We start from the raw sequence: 20437 nt of genomic DNA, 5'->3' as shown, positions 1-20437 counted from the left end.
AGCTGCTGGGCGCGCCGGGGCCCGCGGCCGGCCTGGCCAGGGGGTCGCACCCCGCGCACTGCGTGCTCTTCCTGGCGCTGCTCGTGGTCACCAACGTGCGCTCGCTGCAGGTGCCCCAGCTGCAGCAGGTCGGCCAGCTGGCGCTGCTCTTCAGCCTCACCTTCGCGCTGCTGTGCTGCCCCTTCGCGCTTGGCCGCCCGGCGGGGACCCACGCCGGCGCGGCTTCGGGGCCGGCGACCGCCGACCAGGGCGTGTGGCAGCTCCTGCTGGTCACCTTCGTGTCCTATGCCCTGCTGCCCGTGCGCAGCCTGCTGGCCATCGGCTTCGGGCTCGTGGTGGCCGCCTCGCACTTGCTGGTCACGGCCACCTTGGTACCCAACAAGCGCCCGCGTCTCTGGAGGACGGTAAGTGCTGCTGCGCGTCCTCGGTCCGGTCTGGGGCACACCTGCCCGGGTGGGACTGGGGACGCCGGAAGCCCGGGGCGCGTCTACAGACTGGGGAGGTGGGGAAACTGAGGCCCTGAGTAGGGGGTGGGGCGTTCAAGGTCACTCAGCGAGCTGAGGACGCAGTGAGGGGCTGCTAGGACCCGGTCTTTTCCAGAGTTACCGTCCACAAAGAGCCCCTGGGTGTGGGATGTGGAGACGCGAGCGTGGAGGGGGCGAGGATTGGCCCAAGGTCAGGCAGCTGGTGAGCCGCCAAGCAGGGCCAGAGCCCCGTTTGGCGCCCTTTGGCTGCACACATCCCGCAGGAGGGACGGAAAGTGGGCGCGGGATGGGCTCCGGGGCGGGCAAGGCTCCCGCTGGCTGAGCGCGCAGCTCCGGGCGCCTTTCCAGTGCGCCTGGACCGCGTGCCGGGCTGGCAGAGTCCCCCTCCTGGCCTGCGGCACCCCAGGGACGTGGGTAGGGGACAAGGATTTGAGTCCTCTCCAGCCACAACAGCGCCCGGTTGTGGACCCGGCTCTGGTCTAGAAAGACAACGTTTGCCAAGGTCGAACGGGGCTCTGGTCCTTGCTGCCCCCGCTCTGCTGTGGCCTGACTGAGGCTGGCAGCGACTGAACTTTGTTGTCACTGCCTTCCGGGCAGGCTGGAGAGACACAAGCTGGGACAAGGACGCTACTGCTTCCTGCGGTATCCTCCCCAGCCCCCAGGACCCCGGAGGCTGGAGGCAGATGTCTTTGCCTGTGTGGCTTTCAGAGCCTGGGGTTGGGGTGGGCAGTGCAGCCCAGCCCAGCCCACTGGGGCTTGGAGGGCCCCAAAGGAGGGTTTCATTTCTGTCTCTGGCGGCATTTTGGCAGGAGGGTGGGGGAATCCGAGGGGGTGGAAGAGCCCATCCTGGGAGAGAATGTGGCAGATGGAGGAGGTGGGGGCGATGGGGTGAGGGGAAGCTGGACAGAGCAAGCTTTGAAAAAAGAAGGGGGAAGTGAGGGGAATCAGACAGTGGGGTCTGGGGGGTGCCGAGGATCCATCACCCAAGGATCGAGGGATGCCAGGGACCCACATGGTCAGAGGGGGCGTGAGCACAATGCTGGACCTGCATTTCAGGCCCAGAGAGGCCAGCACATGGGGAGGGGCGGTGAGGAGGAGGGAAGGGGGGAAGGTAGCTGTCAGAGAGGGTGTGGGGGAAGGGGCCTGTGGAGGTGGGGAGAAGAGAGGGAGAACGTAGAGGTGAAAGCCAGAGACAGAGGTGAGGCAGAGAAAAGAGAAGAGGGCCAGATGGGTGCCTGTACCTGGGGAGGGGAGGGGGGTTCCTTTCTGAGGGTTCTCCAGCACGCCTCCCTCTTGCCTCTCATGGGCAGCACGTGGTCCTTGCTGGAAGCCCTTAGGAAGGGCTCCTGAGCCCCTCCCCCGCAGCCCTCCCCCCTTGGCTGGCTGGTCCCCACAGCCAGGCCCCCCAGCAGGACAGCCTCCAGGACCAGTGGGGAGGCCCAGCCGCCAGGTCAGCCCCAGGTGGAGACGGTCCTGAGCTGACCTGGACAGGCCTAGGGCCACTCGCGTTCTGGGGTATCGGGTTCAGCTGATTTGGTGAAAAGCTGTACTATTGTCTTCTTCTAAAACAAATTTTTATGTAGCTTGTGGTCATTGGTTTTAGAAAATTCAGGGAGAGGAAAGCATCTGTAAAGGTGCCTCGGGCATAGGGAGCTCTGCCCCCAGGGTAAGAGGAACCCCTGCATTCTGCGGGGGAGGGAGCCTATCCAGGGAGCCTCCGTCCTCAGGAGTTCGCCTCCTCAGGAGTTCGCCGCTGCTGGGCAATGCATGCCCTTCCCTCCCAGGGCCTCAGTTTCCCCACCTGGAGGGCTGGGGCACAGGCAGAACCCATTGGAAGAGCACATATTCAAAGTCTCTTGCTTCCATAGCATTTTGGCTTTAGAATGTTCCTGTTCGAGTCTACAAATGCTAGTAGCGGTGGCCATTCAGACAAACAGATGGGGGTGCAGAGGAGTGTTGATGAGGGCCTAGGTGTCCCCCAGGCATGGATGAGCCTGTCCTTAAGCAGCTTGGCAGTCTGGCCGGGAGGCACGTGGGGAAGGTGGGACCCCATATACCAACCAGGCGGGTCCCCTGCTTCTCACTGCTGCTCGATGACGGTGTCCCTGCCACCCTGCAGTGCGGCCTCCTTTGGACACTCTGTATTCCTCAGTATCTGGTTTGGGGCAAGCAGAAGCCCTGCGGGGCTGAAGGTAGAGGCCCAAAAGAGGCCGTGCAGTGGGGTGGGAGGGGAGTGACTGAGGCAGTCTGTGCGTGGGTGGGGGGTGACTGAGGCGGTGCAGGGGTGGGGTGACTGAGGCAGTCTGTGCCAGGGCTGATGGCTTTGCTGCACATTCACGGAGTGTCCCGCGTGCTGGGGACAGCTGCTTGGGGCACTGAGACCTGGGTTCAAGTGGGGGCTCTCAGAGCCCCTGCCCCTCCGCAGAGGGCCCAGGGGTTTCCTGCAGCAGCCCTGTTCTGCCCTGGTGTGCAGACCTTGGGACGTGGCCCATGTGCTGTGGGGACCTGAGAGGGTAAGGGGACCCAGGGGGCTGTGACTGCACAGCTGACATTGGGGCTGGTGCTCAGCTGCCTTGGCCTTGCCCAGAGGGGCGCCTGCTGCTGCCCTCAAGGCAGAAAGGTTTAGGGACAGGGTCTCATTTCCACTCAGCCCAGCCCCCAGGAGGAGCAGGAAGAGCCCGTCCCTCCTGCCCCTGCTCCCTGCCCACTGGTTGCATCTAAAGTAAGCCATTTGTTTTTATTTAACTGAGCAATGTGTCAGAACTGGAGGCATCATGTTCCAGAACACCTGCGGTCTGGCTGGAGACCTGGGGCCCAGGTGGGGGTGTGGGGGTGGAGTGGTGAGCAGAGCTGCTNTGGATTCTGGGGTGCTGGGAGGGGTGAGGAGGGAAGGGGAGATGCCACACATGTGACCCCTTCTCCCCATGGTGGCACTTGAGGACAGAGTGGCTGTTTGGGGACTGTGTGTGCACGCCAAGGTCGCGCCCTTGGAGTGGTGGTGAGGAGAGGGGTGTGTCTGGAGAAGAGTGGCTGGCTCAGGGTGCCCCCACGGGAGGCCCCCTGCGCCGTTGCTGGCCCCAGCTTCCTCTGTCGGGTGTGGCCCCTCCCCCTATGGGCCCCAAACGACCACTTCTGGGCCAGGGCGGGGTAAGATTGCTGTATTGTCTTGGGCCCACGCGGGGTCCGCTGTGGTGTGCACAGTGGTTTCTCTCGGTGGTCTGCCCTCGGAAGTGAAATCTATTCAGTGCCCTGCCCAGTTCCAAACTGCTGGCAGGACCACAGAAACCACCATCCCCTCGTTTTGGCGAAGTGGGAGTTGGCTGGAGTCCCACTGTGCCCCTCTAACGCCTCTGAACTCTTGGGGGACCCCTAGAGCTGCTGGCGGGCCGGCGATGTCACTAGTCTCAGAANCCATGCACCCCCTGGCTCAGGCCCCAGAACGTCCTCTCCAGCCCCTCCCTCCACAGGCCCCGCCCCTGCTGCCCTACTTCATGGCTGGGCCCTTACCAAGTAGGGCCCCTCCTTCAGCTGGGCACTGCCCCTGCTGGACCCCCTGCCCGGGCCTCCAGCCCCTGCTGCCCTGCCCCTGCCCCCCAGCCAGGCCCAGGCTGGCCCCTCTTCCCCTTCTCCTCCCCCATCTTGGCTGCGCCCTGTCACCCTGTGTGCTTACCTGTCAGTGCAGCCACATGCCTTGGCTGACCCCATGCTGCTGGGTGGGGGCGCAAGGGGGACGAAGACAGGTGGGTCCTCCTGGCTCAGGGCCGCCACCGTGTGAAGGCTCGGGGAGTGGCTTTCTCTGTCTTGCTGAGGAGTGACCCCGTGACAGCCTCCTTGTTCTCGGCTGGACCCCTTCTCCGCAGGCCTCCTGGTGGCGGGGCAGGGCTCTTAGCGCTTCGGGCTTCTCATCCCTCTGCATGCTCACAGCCCTGGCCACTCCGTGGGCCCCAGGTGGTGTGCGGTGCCGCCTCCAGGTCTGTGTCCGGTGGGCGTCCCCGGGGAACACCTGATTCCCAGAGCCTGAACTGCCTCACAGCCTGGTCTGTCCGTTGCAGATTCATGTTATCCTCCCTGCTGGGCTCTGACTCGAACAAGTACCTGGAATGGCCCATGCTGGGCCAGCAGGGCTAAGGCTGACGGGAAATAGGGGCCTAGACACCTACGGCACACACCCCAGCTTCAGGCCACGGCTCCGGGCTGCTCCCCTCGGGGTGGTCCTGGGCACCCTTTTTGCCGCCCCAGCATGTGCCGGGCCCCCGGGATTGGGGGTGTGCTGGAGTCTGGCCCTCACCGGTGGACCTGGTGGAGGTGCCGGGGACAGGCTGGGCAGACGCGCCTTCTCTTGATAGCTCTGTGGTCCATGCTTGGATGCCAGACCTGGGGCAGGGGCTGGGAGCCCATGGGAACGAGACCCCCGCCTCCAGGATTTATAGTTGGCCGTGGGACCTGGGAAACCAGGTCTGTGCTGGGGAGTCTGTGTGACCTTCAGAGGCGTATGAAGGGGACAGGGTGGAAGGAGGGCTCAGGAAAGCTTCCTGAGGCCACTGCGCTCCAGCCGGGATCCTGGACAGATGAGGCTAAGGGCTGTTGGCTGCTGCTCAGCCCGGAGGTGGGTGTGGGAGGAGGGCAGGTGCTGGCTGCAGGGCACGTGAGCATTTCCGGTTTCTTCGGAAGACAGCACCAATGCCCTTCAAGCCTTTTTAGCAGAGGGGTCTGATCAGGCTTCTGTTTGGAGGTCCCGGGATGCCATGGGGGCCAGGGGTCACACGTGTGGGCGTGGGGGCTGCTGCCTGCCTCAGACCGGAGCGGGGCCCGTGGGGAAGTATCTGTTTGCCACGGTCCCCACTTGCTGTGAAAGCTGCCCTGCTATCCTTCCCGGAACCCCCAGGTTCTGGGGCGATGCCTTTCACCTGTGCCTTCCCTGAGATCTGAAGGGCTGGGGCTCAGCGCCCAGGGGGCAGGTAACTGTGCTGTGTTCCTGCCGACTTAGAGCCCAGAAATGTCCCTGTTCCGTTTCCTGACTCACACTGGATGGTGGGCTTGTGCAAGGGCGGGATGCAGCTCCTGGCTATGGGACCTGGGGCAGGGGGGCTTACCCCCGTGCCTTGCTTTCCTCCAGGTGGCTCCGTGGCTCTGTAGGAGCGGATACGTCTTCTGACACCTTCCAGTCTGCTGGGCATGGGCCAGTGCTTAGTGAGGTGACAGCCACCTGCAGTCCTCCCCCACTGCTGGTGGCCTGGGACCTGCACTTCTTCTCCGGCTCTGTGAACCACGTCTGGGCTTGGCCGAATGTTGGAACACTGCCAGCGGCAGGGGCCTGTTCAGACTGAGTGTCCTCGGGGGCGTGTCCCACCCCTTCCTGCCAGTTGTGGTTGAGGGACAGGGCAGCCCGGGTGTCCTGGGTGACGCCCCTCCCTGTGGGCACCTGGGCTTGCACCGAGGGGCTGAGCGGCCGGCAGAAAGGACCCTGTGCACCTGGCAGTGCTGATCGTGTGTGGCCCCTGGTTTGGGACATGTACACACACACACACGTATACACACTCACACACATGCACTTACCCAAATGCACATACAAACACACTCAGACACGTATGTGTCACACACGTTCTCACACTTGTCCACATTCACACACACAAATACACCCACCTGCACACATGGGGACATGCTTGTGTGCGCTTGCATAACACACCTATATTAATTAGCATGACTGAGATCTCTCCTGAAGGAATCGGGGCCCAGGGCTCTCTGGCTCCATGACCTCTGGTGACCTCACGGGGTGACCGCCCATGAAGTGAGCCCACCTGGGCTTCACCTGGTGGGGGGTTCAGGTGAAAGGTTCGAGCATGGGGCCGAGCGACCAGGGCTGGGACACCTGTGTCCCCTCCTATCTGTGTGCTCTGTGAGTGCAGTCCAGTCAGGGCCAGGCCGCACCTCCGGGGCTCACGTCCTGTGTTCTCCCACTCCCCTACTCGCCCCTTCCGTGCTTGGGGCAAGGGGCAGGTGATTGCATCCTCCCTGGATCCTCCTCTGCCCCTTAGACCCTGGACCCAGTGCTTCTGAATGGGGGGTGGGGGCAGTGACCCCAGGGGATGGGGGACTGTGATCATGAGGTGAGGGTNGTAGTGACCACGAGGTGGGGGCAGTGATCACTAGGTGGGAGGGGCAGTAACCCTGAGGTATGGGGTATGGGGTGCAATGACCCGGGGTATGGGGGGCAGTGACCCGGTGGTATGGGGGACAGTAACCATGAGGTGGGGGCTGCAATCATGAGGTGGGAGGGGCAGTGACCCAGGGGTGTGGGGGGAAGTGACCCCGGGGGCTGCAGTGACTGGCTACATTTCGAGGTACTCTCTCAATAGGCACAGACTTCTTGGTTATTGTGGCGTGTTACTGCCCCTTCCAAAGGCTGCTCCGAGAGCACAGCTCTCTGGGACAACACACATCCAGCAGCTTCTGTCCTGTATCACCACCAGCTTGTAAAGCCTGAGTGCAGCCCTGGGACATGCTGATCACCAGCTCTGCCGTCTGTCTTGGGAGGGGCCTCTGGCTCTCGGGGCCACCGGGTGTGGCCGCCTCGATTCGGGCCAGCTGGGCAGATGTCCTCCTGGAGGGCCTGCTGGACGGCCTCTGCCGTCTCCCTCCTGTGGGAACAGTGCCCATCCCTGTGGCCCAGTTGGGCCTCCCTGGAGGAGACCCCCGGATGGGTGGGGTCTCCTCTCCCCTTTGCTCTTGACCTTGTAGCCCGGGGTCCCCTTCATCCCTGGGAGGCTCATGGTGACCCGAGTCACCTCCTGCATCATTTCTGCATGCCAAGTGCTCATCCACGTGGCGGCCATCTCTGGCCTGCCTCTGGCCGTGAGCTCAGACAGTCATGGGGGGAATTAAAAGTCCTGAACCTGGGGAAAATCTCCAGCCTGGTGGGTTGCATCATTAGGTGGGCTGGGTATGTGACCAGGTGATTCTGTAGGAAGACGTGGGGACACCTGGCTTCAGAGGTTGCCATGGAGAGGTGTGCCCTGGGGCTCCCCGGGCAGATGCCGCCACCCAGTCTTCCCCAAGTGTGCCTTCCCAAAAGATCCCATCTCGAGAAATCCGTTGGAGGGCCCCCTGTGCGCAGGGCGGGGACGACAGTCCTCCGGCAGGATGAGCGGCCCGCTGGGCGTCTGACCGTGCAGTGCAGGAACTTACTTTGTTGGTGAGGCCACCTCTGAGATACCCTGGCCCCGGCAGTTAGAGCCCTCCTACCAGGCGAAAGCTGTAGCGCCTGGGCATGGGGAGGAGGCTTCCCGGGAGGAAAGAGGAGCAGGCGTGGGAGACTGGCTGCCCTCGGTCCACTTGGGAGAGGACCAGCACCCTGGCAGATGAGGACGAACTGACTGGTTGGTCACCTTGACAGATGGCACAGCAGCTATATGCGTCCCCGGCGTTCATGTTTGGGGTCCCACCCCAAAGGTGGGAGGAAGGAATCGAAGAGAAGGGACAGTCGCAAAAGGGTGTCTGTCCCTGTCTTCCTGCAGTTTTTATTTTAAGGGCTGAGGACATGTGTTTAGAAGGTGGGTGCTGGCCTCCTGCCTAGGCCACTCCAGAGGACTCCTCCGGTTGGCCCCCACGGCCCAGGCACCCCTCTGAGCCCTGTGGCCCTGCCCCCTCCTGCAGTGCCGCCCCTTTCCAGACCTCATGTCCTGTCAGAGGCCGGGGCCTCCATCGCTGAATGGACCTTGCATCTAAGTCCATCCATCTCAACAGTCTGCTCGCAGCCTTCCTGCAACCCCGCGTGGCCGGCGCCTCCTGACTCCCCAGGACGTGTCACCGGGTCCTCATCCGGGGTGCCTGCATCCTGAGGGCATCTGCACTCAATAAGCCTGGCAGCACTGAAGCTGCAGGACCCTCGGGCCCATCCACCCAGTGCCCGGATCTAGAGATGGCTAAGCGGGGGCTGGAGTTCCAGTCACTCCTGGCCACGTGCCCTCCCTGGTAAATGTGGGCAGTGGCAGGCTTGGCCTCAGGGCCCTGTACACCCGAGAACTGCGCTCCTGGGTCACCGCGGCGTCTGCGTGTCCAGCTGGTGTCCAGACGGCTTCCTGCCTGGTCAGGGCCCACGGCCTGGCTCCCCGTGTGGCCTCCAGGCTCCTCTTACCTCTGCCTCCTGGGTGCTGCCCAGCCTCCTGCCACAGCCTCAGCAGTGGCCTGTGGTTTCTAAAGGGTCTTTTGGGTCAGGTTATTTATCTCGAAATTTCTCAGTGATTGTGAAATTCAGGATGACGCTTCCGGTAAGCACAACCCACGTCACTCCAGAGCGTCCGTGCAGCTAACGGTTTATGTGACAAGTATGGGTGCAGGCAGGAAGTGTGCCTTCAGGGGGCAGGGGGCTGTGTCCTGCCTGTAGTGGAGCTGCCGTGCCAGCAGGGCGGGCCCGGAGGGGAGATACCTGTCCCCGTGCTGCGGGGTCAGCGGCACAGGGAGATGTGGGAGCAAGCTGGAGTGGCCCAGGCTGCCGGGCCAGAGAGGCTGGAGGGGGTGGCCAGGGAGGCCTGGCGGGGATGCTGGGTGATGAAGCACAGGCCAGCACACAGAATTCCTCATGTGCCCCAGGTGCACACTTGACAAGGGCCAGAGAAGGCGGCCCTGCCAAAAGCCAGTGTGTGATAGCAGCTGGGGACTGTGGGAGGGGGAGGGGGAGAAGGAGGGTTGGGTCGGGTCCCACCCCTGGGAAGCCTGCTGGCGATGCTCTGCTTTGCAAGGTGGCCTTGGGGACTTGAGGGGCGTGGTCAGCACCTGCACCAAGAGAATGACAAAGTGAGGCAAATACAGGGAGAGGTCATCTTTCGGGAGTCGCAGGAGATGCCATCTGTTGCGGGGTTCCCATGGCGACGAGGCCGTGGTTCTTACTGTGCCCCTGACCGGCAGAGCAGATGAGTGGAAGCCCCCTCCTGCTCCTCCTGGGGAAGGGGACACAGACACAAGGTGGTCCCATGCTTTCAATAACTGCCTTCCCACCTTTCCCCTCCAGGTTGTGGCCTTTAACCTCTGGCTGGGTCTGTGGCTCTGTGGTCACTGCAGGAACTGGTCTCCTTTCCACGTGCCAGACCCAGTTCTGTCCATTTTTAATCCACCTCTGACTCCACTCAGAGCCTGTCTCCTCCACTTGGTCACTGCCAGGGCGGGAGGAGCCTGTCTGCCGCAGTGGACGGCTCCTCCCTTCCCTACAGGCTCCCTCTCAAAGGTCTGATGGTGCCCGCTGTGTGTGTGGGGGGGAGGGGGGGGTCGGCTGCTTACCTGGGAACCGTGCACACCTGTCTCTAGGTGATCCTGTCCCTTTCCCCGAGGCACCTGTCCCACTGGCTGTCTGCTGGGGTTTACGGGGTGGGGGTCTGCTTTGACCCACTGCCACCCCTCCTGGCCACACGGGAGGGGCCCTGAGTGGTTTTCCCCGCCGCTCTGGCCATGGGCTCAGCACTTTCCACCAGCAGCCTGGGAGCCCTGCTGGTGACCCAAGGCTGCGGCTCTTTGTTCAGCATCAGCATCAGTGGAGCTGACTGAGCGGGAACAGGACTTCCTGCTGAGGCAGCATGCTGGGCGGAGATGGCCCGCTGTGGCCCTGTGGTTCCCGTGCTTTGCGGTCAGGTGGGCTCGGGACCTGAGATGCTGTGTGAGATGTTGTGTGTTGCTTTTTCTGCAGCAAGCACGTGCCCTGGTTGATGGCTCTGGGAGGTTTGCTCGTTTGCAGTTGATGCTGGTTCCCTGACCAGAGACTGCTTCTCCATGACCCACGTGCGTTACTACTTCACACGTGTTCTAGATGGTTCCCAGAAGTGTCAGTGTGGTGCCTGCACGGGCGGGACCAAGGACTCTGAACCGCTGCCACTCTGCAGTAATTCCTGTGTCACGTAGGACAAACCATTCCCCGACCCTGACCTCAGCTCCCATCTGAGACAATGGTCTCCTTTGTAGCAGATGTGTGTGACTGGGCTGGTGTGAAGCAGGGTGGCCCATGTGTGCCCCCAAGCCAGAGCTCACACACACATTTTCACCTCCCAGAAGTGCTTTGATGTAGGTGTCTGTCACCCCTGTTGTCCCAGGAGGCCCCCAGGATTCCTGCAGCCAGCTGGCCTGTCTAAGGCAAGGAGGCCCTGCCAGCTCAGCAGGGAGGGGACACAGGTCTGAGGCCCAGCTCATGCTGTGTTTCAGAGGATGGTTGAAAGGATGGGTGATGGATGGATGGATGGATGGATGGACAGGTGAGTAGATGGATGGGTGTGGGCGATGGGAGGATGATGGGTAGATGGATGAATAGATGGGTGGGTGGATGATGATGGATAGATGGATGGATTATATAGACGGATGGATGTCGGGGGGTGTATGGGTGGATAGATAGATGGGTACATGAAGAATGGATGGATGAATGGATGTGTGGATAAATGAGTAGATTAATAGATGGCTGGGTGGTGATGGATGGATTGGTGCACAAATGATGGATAGATGGATGAGTGATATGGATGGATGGATAAATGGTTGGAGGAATGACTAGATGAGTAGGTGGATGGATGGATGCATGTGAGTGTATATGCACGTATGGATAGATGGGCCGATGGATGGATGGATGGACAGATGGATGGGTAGATGGATGGATGGGTGCGTGGATGATATGGATGGATGGATGGATGGGTGGGTAGATGGATGGGAGGGTAGATGGGTGGGTAGGTGGGTAGATGGATGGATGGGTGGGTGGATGGGTGGATGGATGGGTAGGTGGGTAGATAGATGGATGGGTAGATGGATTGATGGGTAGATGGGTGGGTGGATGGATGGATAGATGGATGGATGGGTAGGTGGTGGATGGATGGGTGGGTGGATGGATGGATGGGTATATGGGTAGGTTGATGGATGGGAGGGTGGGTGAAGGGATGTTTTGAATGAGGAGGTGTATCTCTGCAGGTTTGATTCCAGCTGGTAGAACCCTGATTACAATAGAGAAGGTGATGTTATAGGGGTATGTTATCCCATGTCAGGACACAGCAGGTGAAGACATGGTCCTGTGGCAGCAGGCGGAGCTGGGTTTGAACCTGGGCCTCTGACTTCATGGCCTGTGACTGTCTGGAGAGTTAGTTAGGAACAGGAAGTGGAGGGGTAGCGCAGTGAGGAGTCTGAATCCAGGCCAGATGGATCCTCGTCTGCTCACTTGCCCAGCTGTGAGAGCCAGCCCACGCCCTAGCCTCAATTTCACCTCTATAAAGGAGGCCAGGCAGGATTGTGGAGAGGCCAGGTGAGGTGTGAGCTGAGCATGGAGACCCTTATCTTCTCCCACCTGTGTGGGGCGGGTGCATAAAGGCCATATGTGTGGGGCAGATNGGGGGGGGGGGCAGGGAAGCCCCTGGCTGTGTGGCTGTGAACTACCAGGCAGGGGGACCAGCCACCTGGAAGACCTCTGCGCCCACCACACCCTACGTGCTGGACACCAGCTCCTTCTCTGTGTGGGCAGCTTCAGCAGTGTGGCCAGGGCAGGCAGGCACTTAGTGACCAGCCCCTGGGGCCTCAGTTTCCCTGGGGGGCCGTCTTGGCCCGAGGGAAGGTGTGATAAAGGTGTGTGGAGGGGGTGACCCAGCGTGCGCCACTGTGCTGTGACTTCTCCCCTGACCAGACGTGTCTGCCCCTCAGCCTGTGTCCCACCCCTGCCCCAGCCTCACTGGGGGGACACCACATTTCCTGAGTCATACACTGGGCCCAGTTGACGCCTCACTTTCTGGAAAAGCCTTGTCTGCCACCTGTGAGTGTGACTCGCGTCCTGGCCCCAGTGCAGGGCTGTCTGTGGGTGCTGGCCCCCCAGGTAGGCCTTGTCCTCCGCCTGTGTCCCTGCTGGGAAAAGGGATGGCCCGGGGCTCTCGCGTGGACACTGTGGCCGGCTGGGGTGGGACGGTGTCCCACGTGCCTCTGGGACATGAAGCCCAGGCTGGGAGGGGCGCTAGAAGCCAGACGGGCTGGGTGTCACCCAGGAGGAGCCGCGTGCTCTGTGCAGTGACGCGTGCTTGTTTGAAGTTTGGAAAAGTGCCCAGGACCGTGCTTGTGGGCACCATGCTCAGATCGTGTTTAAATACTGATTCTGCAAACCCGCCCTCAGTTGTTTCATACATGCCAGGCTTCCTGCTGCCTCCACAAACAGCTCACGGGAGCTGATCCACAAATAGGGCAGATAGTCTGAGAGCATAGAGGACACTGCCCTGGTCACCGGGACACGGCACAGTGCCCCTGGGAGGGCTGCACCAGCCCCTGCCCCGTGCCTGGTGAGAGGCTGGTTCAGCACCACAGAAGCATTTTCTTCCAGCCCCACACCGGCTTCAGGCAAGGAGTGCTCCAGCTCTGGTGGATCAGTGGCTTTAGAGGAACAGGAGATGGCCCATCACATAGAGACCATCAGGTCACAGGGAGGCAGGGCACAGGGAGGTGAGCAGGTGTTAGGGAGGTGAGTGAGTCACATGGATGTGAGCAGGGACACACAGAGATGACAGGTCACCGTGGGCACCGTGGTTATAGGACTCAGGCGGCTCCCTGACCCTCACAGGGACAGCGCGGTGTGTGGGAGGCGCTGTTGCAGGTACATTCCCGAGCGTGTTGAGCCGTGAACTCCGGCAGGTGTACGTGAGTTGGGCTGCTGGGCATGCAGGCGAGCTCACTCCGGTTTTGGGGGAGGACGGTTGAGTGCCAGGCCCTGGGGATCCATGTGCCCGGCTTTCTCACATCCCCGTCACCTCCTTGAACAGCTCTGCCGTCTGCCACCCCGGCCCCGCATGTCCTTCCTGAGGGACGAGTCACGCTCTCCCGGGCTTGGACACAGGAGGTGCCACATGCCCTCGGTGGGCCCCAGTCTGTCCCTGCATGGTCCCTGGGCTGCACCCTGGCCCGCTCCAACCCCAACCAGGGCTGCTGGCTCTCCATCCGCGCGGCTTGCGGCCTGCCCNCCCCCCCCCCCCCCCCCCCGCCCCGTGTTTCTTTTGTCCCGAGCAGCCATGCACGGGTCACAGTGCTAGGTGGACGTATTTCCGTTTGGTTCAGAAGCCACAGTGACCCTCAGAACCTGCGGGAAATGCCCCTGTTGCCTCAGACACAGAAACCCAACCTCTTTGCGGCTTCGTGTGACTCCCAGACACCCTGTGGCCCTTTGTGAGGCAGGTGGGCTCCTCTCTCTGTGAGCGTGCCCTGTGCCCAAGCGAGGTGGGACAGACCAGCAGAGGAGGCTGAGCGGGGAGGTGGGGTCCGATCCTCCCCGGGGCTGCAACGACCTGTGGCATGGCCACCGTGGCTTCCCGGGTGGTCTGGACCGGCCTTGAGTTAGGGCTGCTGAAAGCAGGATGTCCCTCAAGGCCTCCTCCCTGCTCCAGAAGGTGCGAGCCTCCAAGTGTGGGCCTTGGGCAGTGCCCCGGATGGGTCCTCCTAGCCGGCCCCTCCTTATTCCCGTCCCTGGAAGGCCGCGAGGGCCGAGCACGGGGCTCTGGATGCTCACTCACCTCCGGTGACGCCTCGTGATCACCGGTGACGTGGTCCTTTCTTCCTCTTGGTTTTGATCACCCTCCTCTGCTGCTCCGTCGTTGAGCGGCTGCTGTCTCCTCACGCTCCTATTTCCTCGGAGGGTGACCTAGGGCGGCCATCATGCCCAGCACAGCCCAGCCCATGGCTTGGACACCGTCTCCTCCCCGGCCCTCACAGGGTCGTCCCTCACCGCGTGTCTGTGTCCTGGTCTCCTCTTGTGAGGACGCCAGTCACGTGGGCTTCCCCCCTCCCTAGTGACCTCATTCCCACGTAATTACCTCCTAGAAGACCTCATGTCCTAATGCCGTCCCGCTCTGGGGTCCTGGAGAACAGGGCTTTCATGTGCATTTCGGGGACACACCTGGCACACTGTTCTGCCCCGTGACAAGCCCAGAAGGCAGGATGTGCCGGCCTTGATGGCTCGTGGCCGTGTGGTGCCTGCTTGGTGCTGTGGGTCAGGCCCGCCCACGCAGTGCCCCGGGCAGCATGGTCATCTGCGTGCCGGCTGTCAGGGGGCGTCGAGGAGCCTCTGTTGAGCTAGTGCCCCACGCGCATGGTGCTCTGTACTGTTCTTTCCCCTCCAGCTTGGTGCCAATGCCCTGCTCTTCCTCAGTGTGAACATGTACGGCGTCTTTGTGCGGGTCCTGGCCGAGCGCTCCCAGCGGAAAGCCTTCCTGCAGGCCCGGAACTGCATCGAAGATCGGCTGAGGCTGGAGGACGAGAACGAGAAGCAGGTCAGTGCGGTGGGGATCTCGTCTGCAAGGGCACAGCAGGCAAGGTGTGGGGGGGGGACCTGGAGCAGGGAGCACGGGGTGGGGAGGGGGGGCACGGAGAGGGGAGCACAGAGTGAGGAACCTGGGACAGGGAGCACAGAGCGGGGAGGACAAAGTGAGGAACCAGGGCACAGAGAGGGGAACACAGGGCGGGGAAGAAGCATGGAGAGGGGAGTATAGGGCAGGGTGAGGGGCACAGAATGGGGAGCACAGGTGTGGGGAGGAGCATGGAGTGGGGAGATCGGGGTGAGGGACCTGGCCAGGGAGCACAGAGTGGGGAGCACAGCTGTGGGGAGGGGCATGGAGTGGGGAGATCGGGGTGAGGGACCTGGCCAGGGAGCACGGAGCTGGGTGTATGAACAGGGCAGGGTGAGGGGGCACAGCGCGGGGAGTACAGACCATGGGGTGGGGGTGGTTAGGGACCTCAGGCCCAGGTTGGTCCCTCAGCAAGTCCGAGGAGACAAGGCGGTAGCAGTGGGGGCTCCCTAGACGTGGGGGTGGAGATCTGCCACCCTCTGTGGTCCCCAGCCTCAGTTTCCCCATCGGTGAGACAGATGCGCCCAGGTGACGGGGTGGGGCTGGGGCGTCAGGGAGAGCCGCAGAGCTGGTCCAGTGGGCCTGTCGCCCTAAAGGGGGCTGAGATGCTAAGGAGCACGGGTGGTGGTGTAGTTGTTGCTTGGGGGGGCTGTTGGGGTGGGATCCAGCTGCAGTCAGCTTCCCAGAGCTGGGGGGTACGAGGCAGGGCCTTAGTGCCGGTGTGGTGGGCCCTGACCCGCTGGCTGGCGCGACCCACAGAGCCTCCAGTGCTCTAAGAGTGCCGTCACGGTGGCCCTGTGCTAGCAGCTCAGCCATGAGCCTGGGGGGCACCCTGCCCGGCTCCTGCCACAGCCTGGGGGGCACCGGGATCCTCCACGCCAGTCTGAGGGGCATAGGTTGTGGGTGAGCCAGACTGGTCCCCACCACCTGGAGCCACCGTCAGCCACGTGTCCCCGGGCTGGTCTCTCTCAGTGCTGTCTCCTGGTCTGCTACTGTCCTGGGGCCCGTGGGGTGGTCGGTGAGGCCCTCACAGGGGAGACCCCAGACTCTGCCTCACCGGAGTGTCGGGGGCTCAGCCTCATTGTCGTGGGTGTGGCAGGTGGGCTTGCCTGGTACACGCGAGCCTGCCTTCTTGCACATAGGAGGTGTGGAGTCCTGGCTGCACGTTTAAAGCCTGCACACACATGTGTTTATTTATAGATACTATAAGGCTACCTAGTGTTTACAATGAAGGTAGGGTGAGGTTTAGAAGTAGATAACGTACATGTGTTTAGATCGTGTGTGTGTGTCTGCGGGTGGGCTTGTCTGTTGGAGGTAAACATCTGTGCATATACATACATGCACATGTGTGACATGCATGCACACGCGTGTCACCTGTATGCGTTTGGATGTGTCTGTACATGTAGGTATGGACATGTGGAGCATGCACGGAAGTGTATGTGTGTATACATGTCTGTCTACATGTGTGTGGATTTGCTTTTGTGTGGACTCTGTGCATGTCTAGGTTTTTGTACATGCATGTGCATGTGTGTATATGGGTAAGAGGGGACGTGTGTACATGTGCCTGCATACATGTGGATGTGTGCATATGTGGGCATGTGTACATATAAATGTGTGCACACACGTGTGTATTCTGTGTGTATATGTCTGTGTACACAGATGTATGTGTGTGAAAACATGTGGATGTGTATAAGTGTGTGCACACGTGCATATATTTGTGTATATGTGTACGTGCGTGGATGTGAGTATAAGTGTTTATTTGTGTATAACAATATCTGTGTACACACATATACGCATATGCAAACTTGGATATGAGTATGAGTGTGTGCACGTGCGTATGTATGTGCATGTATGCAGATGTGTGTTGGTATGAGTGTGTGCACGTGCGTATGTATGTGCATGTATGCAGATGTGTGTTGGTATGAGTGTGTGCACGTGCGTATGTATGTGCATGTATGCAGATGTGTGTTGGTATGAGTGTGTGCACGTGCGTATGTATGTGCATGTATGCAGATGTGTGTTGGTGTGTGCGTGTGTGTATACATATGGATGCGTGCATATGTGTGTGTGGAAGTATGCATGTGCATGCGAGTGTCTTTGTACACATGCACGAACACATGTGTGTACCATCGTGCGTCCTTGGGGGCTATGCCCTGGTATTCCTCTAGGTGGGTGTCACCCCCACAAGCCGACAGCCTCGTGACCGCTTCCAAGGTGCTTGACCACAGGGTTGTGGCCCCCACAGGATCCCAACGTGGCCCCCCCGCCAGGTCCCAGGCCCCTGACATCCTGGAAAAAGCAGCATTTGGGGTCGTTCCGTGTGGTTCTGCACCTTTCCTTTGCTTTTCCTCCTGTTTTCTGTTTTCTGATATCTCCTTTTGCTCGCCCTGTTTGTCTATTTTCATTTCTTCTCATACATTTGCTGCCCTTCCTGGAGCTCAGCCTCACGGAGGCTCAGGGCTGACGTTCTTCCGCGGGGAATCTGCAGAATGGTGGAGGCCGCCCAGTCCCACGAGCCTGGCGAGCACTCTATTGTCCCTGGTCTGCTCTTTGTGCACATTCTCTCCCCTGTACGGGAGAGAATTGTTGTTCTGGGGTCCGAAGAGTCATATTTTCTTCATTTTCTCGCAGAGGGCTCCGCTACTTCTCCCCTGCGTGTGTATGTGTGCATGCGCGACCCTGTGTGCATATGTGCTCGTGCTCAACTCTCCCTTTTTGGCACCGAGGTTAGATACTGTTGTCATTTAAAACATTTTTAATGTTTATTTTTGAGAGAGAGTGTGCGTTCAAGAGGGGGAGGGGCAGGGGCAGAGAGAGAGGGAGACGCAGAATCTGAAGCAGGTTCCCAGCTCTGAGCTGTCAGCACAGAGCCCAACGCGGGGCTCAAACTCATCAGCCGTGAGATCATGACCTGAGTCGAAGTCGGATGCTGAACTGACCCAGCCCCCTTGGCACCCCTGGACACTGTGTTTTAAAAATGGTATTCCCCATGAGCGTCTGGGTTCACAGAGGCCTGAAGAATTCCCTCCGTTATGTTTTTGGGAGAGCAGATACGGCCACATTTCTCTTCCTGGATCTGTGGCTGCTTGGCCAATACTGTTGTGCTCTTTTTTGTCTTTACAAGTTGCACCCAGGCACTCGGCTCTGGGCCGCAGTGGCTCTCTGAGCGGGGCTCCTGGGGGCCCACCAGAAATGCAGATTCCCAGGCCCGAGGTCCCTGGGTGGGAAGCCTCTCGGGTTCTGGAGCGCATCCCCGGTGATGCGTCTGGTCCTTGTCTGCACCCCGCTGTCTGTTAGAACGTGGCACCTCCTGGCTGCTCCCTGATGCGGATACCGCTCTCCCACGGGTGCCGTTTGGATTCCTCTGGCGTATGTGTCCCTGTGGGTGCAGAGGAGCCGATGCTCCTTCAGGAGGGGCCCTGTGTCCCCAGATGTGTTCCTCTCGCCTCGTGCTTCCTTGTGTACAAATTCAGGCCATGGGAGGCCTTATTTGTTGTGGCCTCGGCTGGGAGGCCATGGGAGAAGAGGGAGGGAGACACGGCTCTGCATGCCGTGGAAGGTGTGTGACCCTGTTCCCGGGCTCCGAGTGTACCTGCAGGCAGGAGGCGGGGTCAGGCTCACCTTTGGGGTCAAGGGGGAGGGGAGAACTTGGGGCTGGGGGCGGGGCACGCATGTGCACCCCAGAGCAGAGGCTGGAGGCTTCCTGGCACAGGAGATAGCAGCGCCCGCTTCTCCTGGGGCTGTGCCTGCAGGATGGGCTGGCCTGTGTGGCCGCCCAGCTTGCGGGAGGAGAGGGGAGGGCCCTGTTCTGAAATGCAAACACCCCACGTTAGAACCCTCATCTGTCCAGCAGCCGGGCCATGTTGTTCCCGGACGGGACCCTGTTGGCCGTGCGGCTCTGGAGCCCAGGCTGGCAGGCCCTTGTCCATGTTTGCAGATCTGGCGGAGGATGTTCTCGCTCCACGTAGGTCAGTTCCTCTTGGGTGCAGGCGGCAGGGTGTCTGGTGCCTAGACCCCCCCTTCCCCCCACCTGGGGGTGGAGGTGCTCATCCCTCCCGTCCCCTGTTGCTTAGAACTAACAGTTTCTGGTTTTGGAGGTAAATCTAGAGGAAAGTACAACCACTTTGGCTGGAGACCCTGAGGTGTTAACCTCCTGACCTGGTCCTGCCCCAGTGTCCCAGAGCTGGGACTGTAGGAACAGCTTGTGGCCCTTCCCAGAGCAGCCTGTGGAGCCCCAGGGTGGGGGAGAGGGTGGATGGGAGCGGTCTGCTGTGGGGACACATACTCCACTTCTAGAAGGTTCTGTGCTGTACTTGGAAAAAGCTACGTGTGTTGTCAGTGTCTCCACAGCGGACTCCTCTGGGAAGGACTTGGGGGTGCAGAGACCCCCCCCATTCCACAAATCAGCCTCTGTGCAGGGTCGTGGCTGAGCTGCAGGAGGTGGGTGGTCCGAGGGGTTCTTTCTGCTGAACTCACTGTGACAGTGGAGGCTGACCCCCAGGACCTGGGACCCTCCCTAACACCAGCCACGTTCCCCCTTTCGAGCCCCACGTGTCCTGAGCCATGGCTCGGCAGAGGGTTTGGGTGTGCATGTCCCCAAGTTCAAATACTCTGAAAGGACGCAGAGGGTCTTTTAACAAGGATCTTCTGCCTTCAGAAAAAATGTCTGAAGGTGGGTCTTTGAACTTGGAAAGCTGTGGAGCACAAAGAAGGGCCTGGGGGTAAGCGCGGCAGCAGATAAAGCTGGGCTAAAAATAGATACGAGGGCCGTTCTCAGGATGAGATGAGTACGCGCCAGGGTATCTGCAAACCGGGTTCCCAGATGGGCGGCGTCTGCTGCAGAAACAGATTCGAGAAGGAAGGCAAGGATTCGGGAAGCCCACGGCCGATGAAATGTGTTGATGCGGCCTCAGAAGCAGATCGCCAGGCTGCCAGCTCCACGCGTGAGCTGAGCAGGTGTGCGGGGCAGGCGCCATCCCAGCTCCCCGTTGTCCTGGGCGACGCGCCAGGACAACCCTCCTGAGTCTCAACACGCAGGTCACACGCACACGCGGGAGCAGCCCCGGTTCCCAGCGCCATGTTCATGGCTGCCCTGAGGCCCTTCATCTCCTGGTGCTGAGTAGGGAGGGGGTTTCGTCTGGATGCCTTGGCACGTCGATGTGCAGGGCATGGGGTTGAGGCCGGCCAGGGGCCAGCGCTGCCCCCTGTGTTGTCGTCCCCATGACTGCCCAGACACGGGGAACAGAGCCTGGGCCATGGCGCTCCATACTGGGTCCCCCCAGCAGACTCCGGGCCACAGCACTCCATCCTGGGTGCCCCCATCAGAGCCCCAGCCACGACGCTCCACCCAGGTCCCCCCAGCAGAGCCCGGGCCACGACGCTCCACCCAGGTCCTCCCAGCAGACCCCCCATCAGAGCCTGGGCCACGACGCTCCACCCCAGGTCCCCCTAGCAGAGCCAGGGCCATGGCGCTCCATCCTGGGTTCCCCCATCAGAGCCTGGGCCACGATGCTCCACCCCAGGTCCCCCAAGCAGAGCTCAGGCCCCTATGCTCTGCCCCCAGCACCTCCAGCAGAGCCCAGGCGCACCCTCCCCCCCCGCCCCCCGCAGCAGCCCCAGGGCCAT

General features: G+C 61.2%; 1 protein-coding gene across 1 annotated transcript in view; it reads left to right on the top strand.

Annotated features, from left to right (window-relative positions):
* Positions 1–339: 339 nt before the first annotated feature.
* ADCY1 (adenylate cyclase 1) overlaps positions 340–20437 on the top strand; it is an 87511-nt gene continuing 67413 nt past the window's right edge. Inside the window, exons 1-2 of the mRNA XM_077765789.1 lie at positions 340–404; positions 14588–14737. Of these exons, the coding sequence (XP_077621915.1) occupies positions 14624–14737 (114 nt within the window). The 5' untranslated portion in view covers positions 340–404; positions 14588–14623. The remainder of the gene's footprint in view (positions 405–14587; positions 14738–20437) is intronic.

Source organism: Crocuta crocuta, unplaced genomic scaffold, assembly GCF_008692635.1.
Source record: "Crocuta crocuta isolate KB4526 unplaced genomic scaffold, BGI_CrCroc_1.0 scaffold751, whole genome shotgun sequence".
NCBI classification, from domain to species: domain Eukaryota; kingdom Metazoa; phylum Chordata; class Mammalia; order Carnivora; family Hyaenidae; genus Crocuta; species Crocuta crocuta.
Note: the sequence above shows the minus strand (reverse complement) of the source record. Positions and strands in the feature narration are given on the sequence as shown.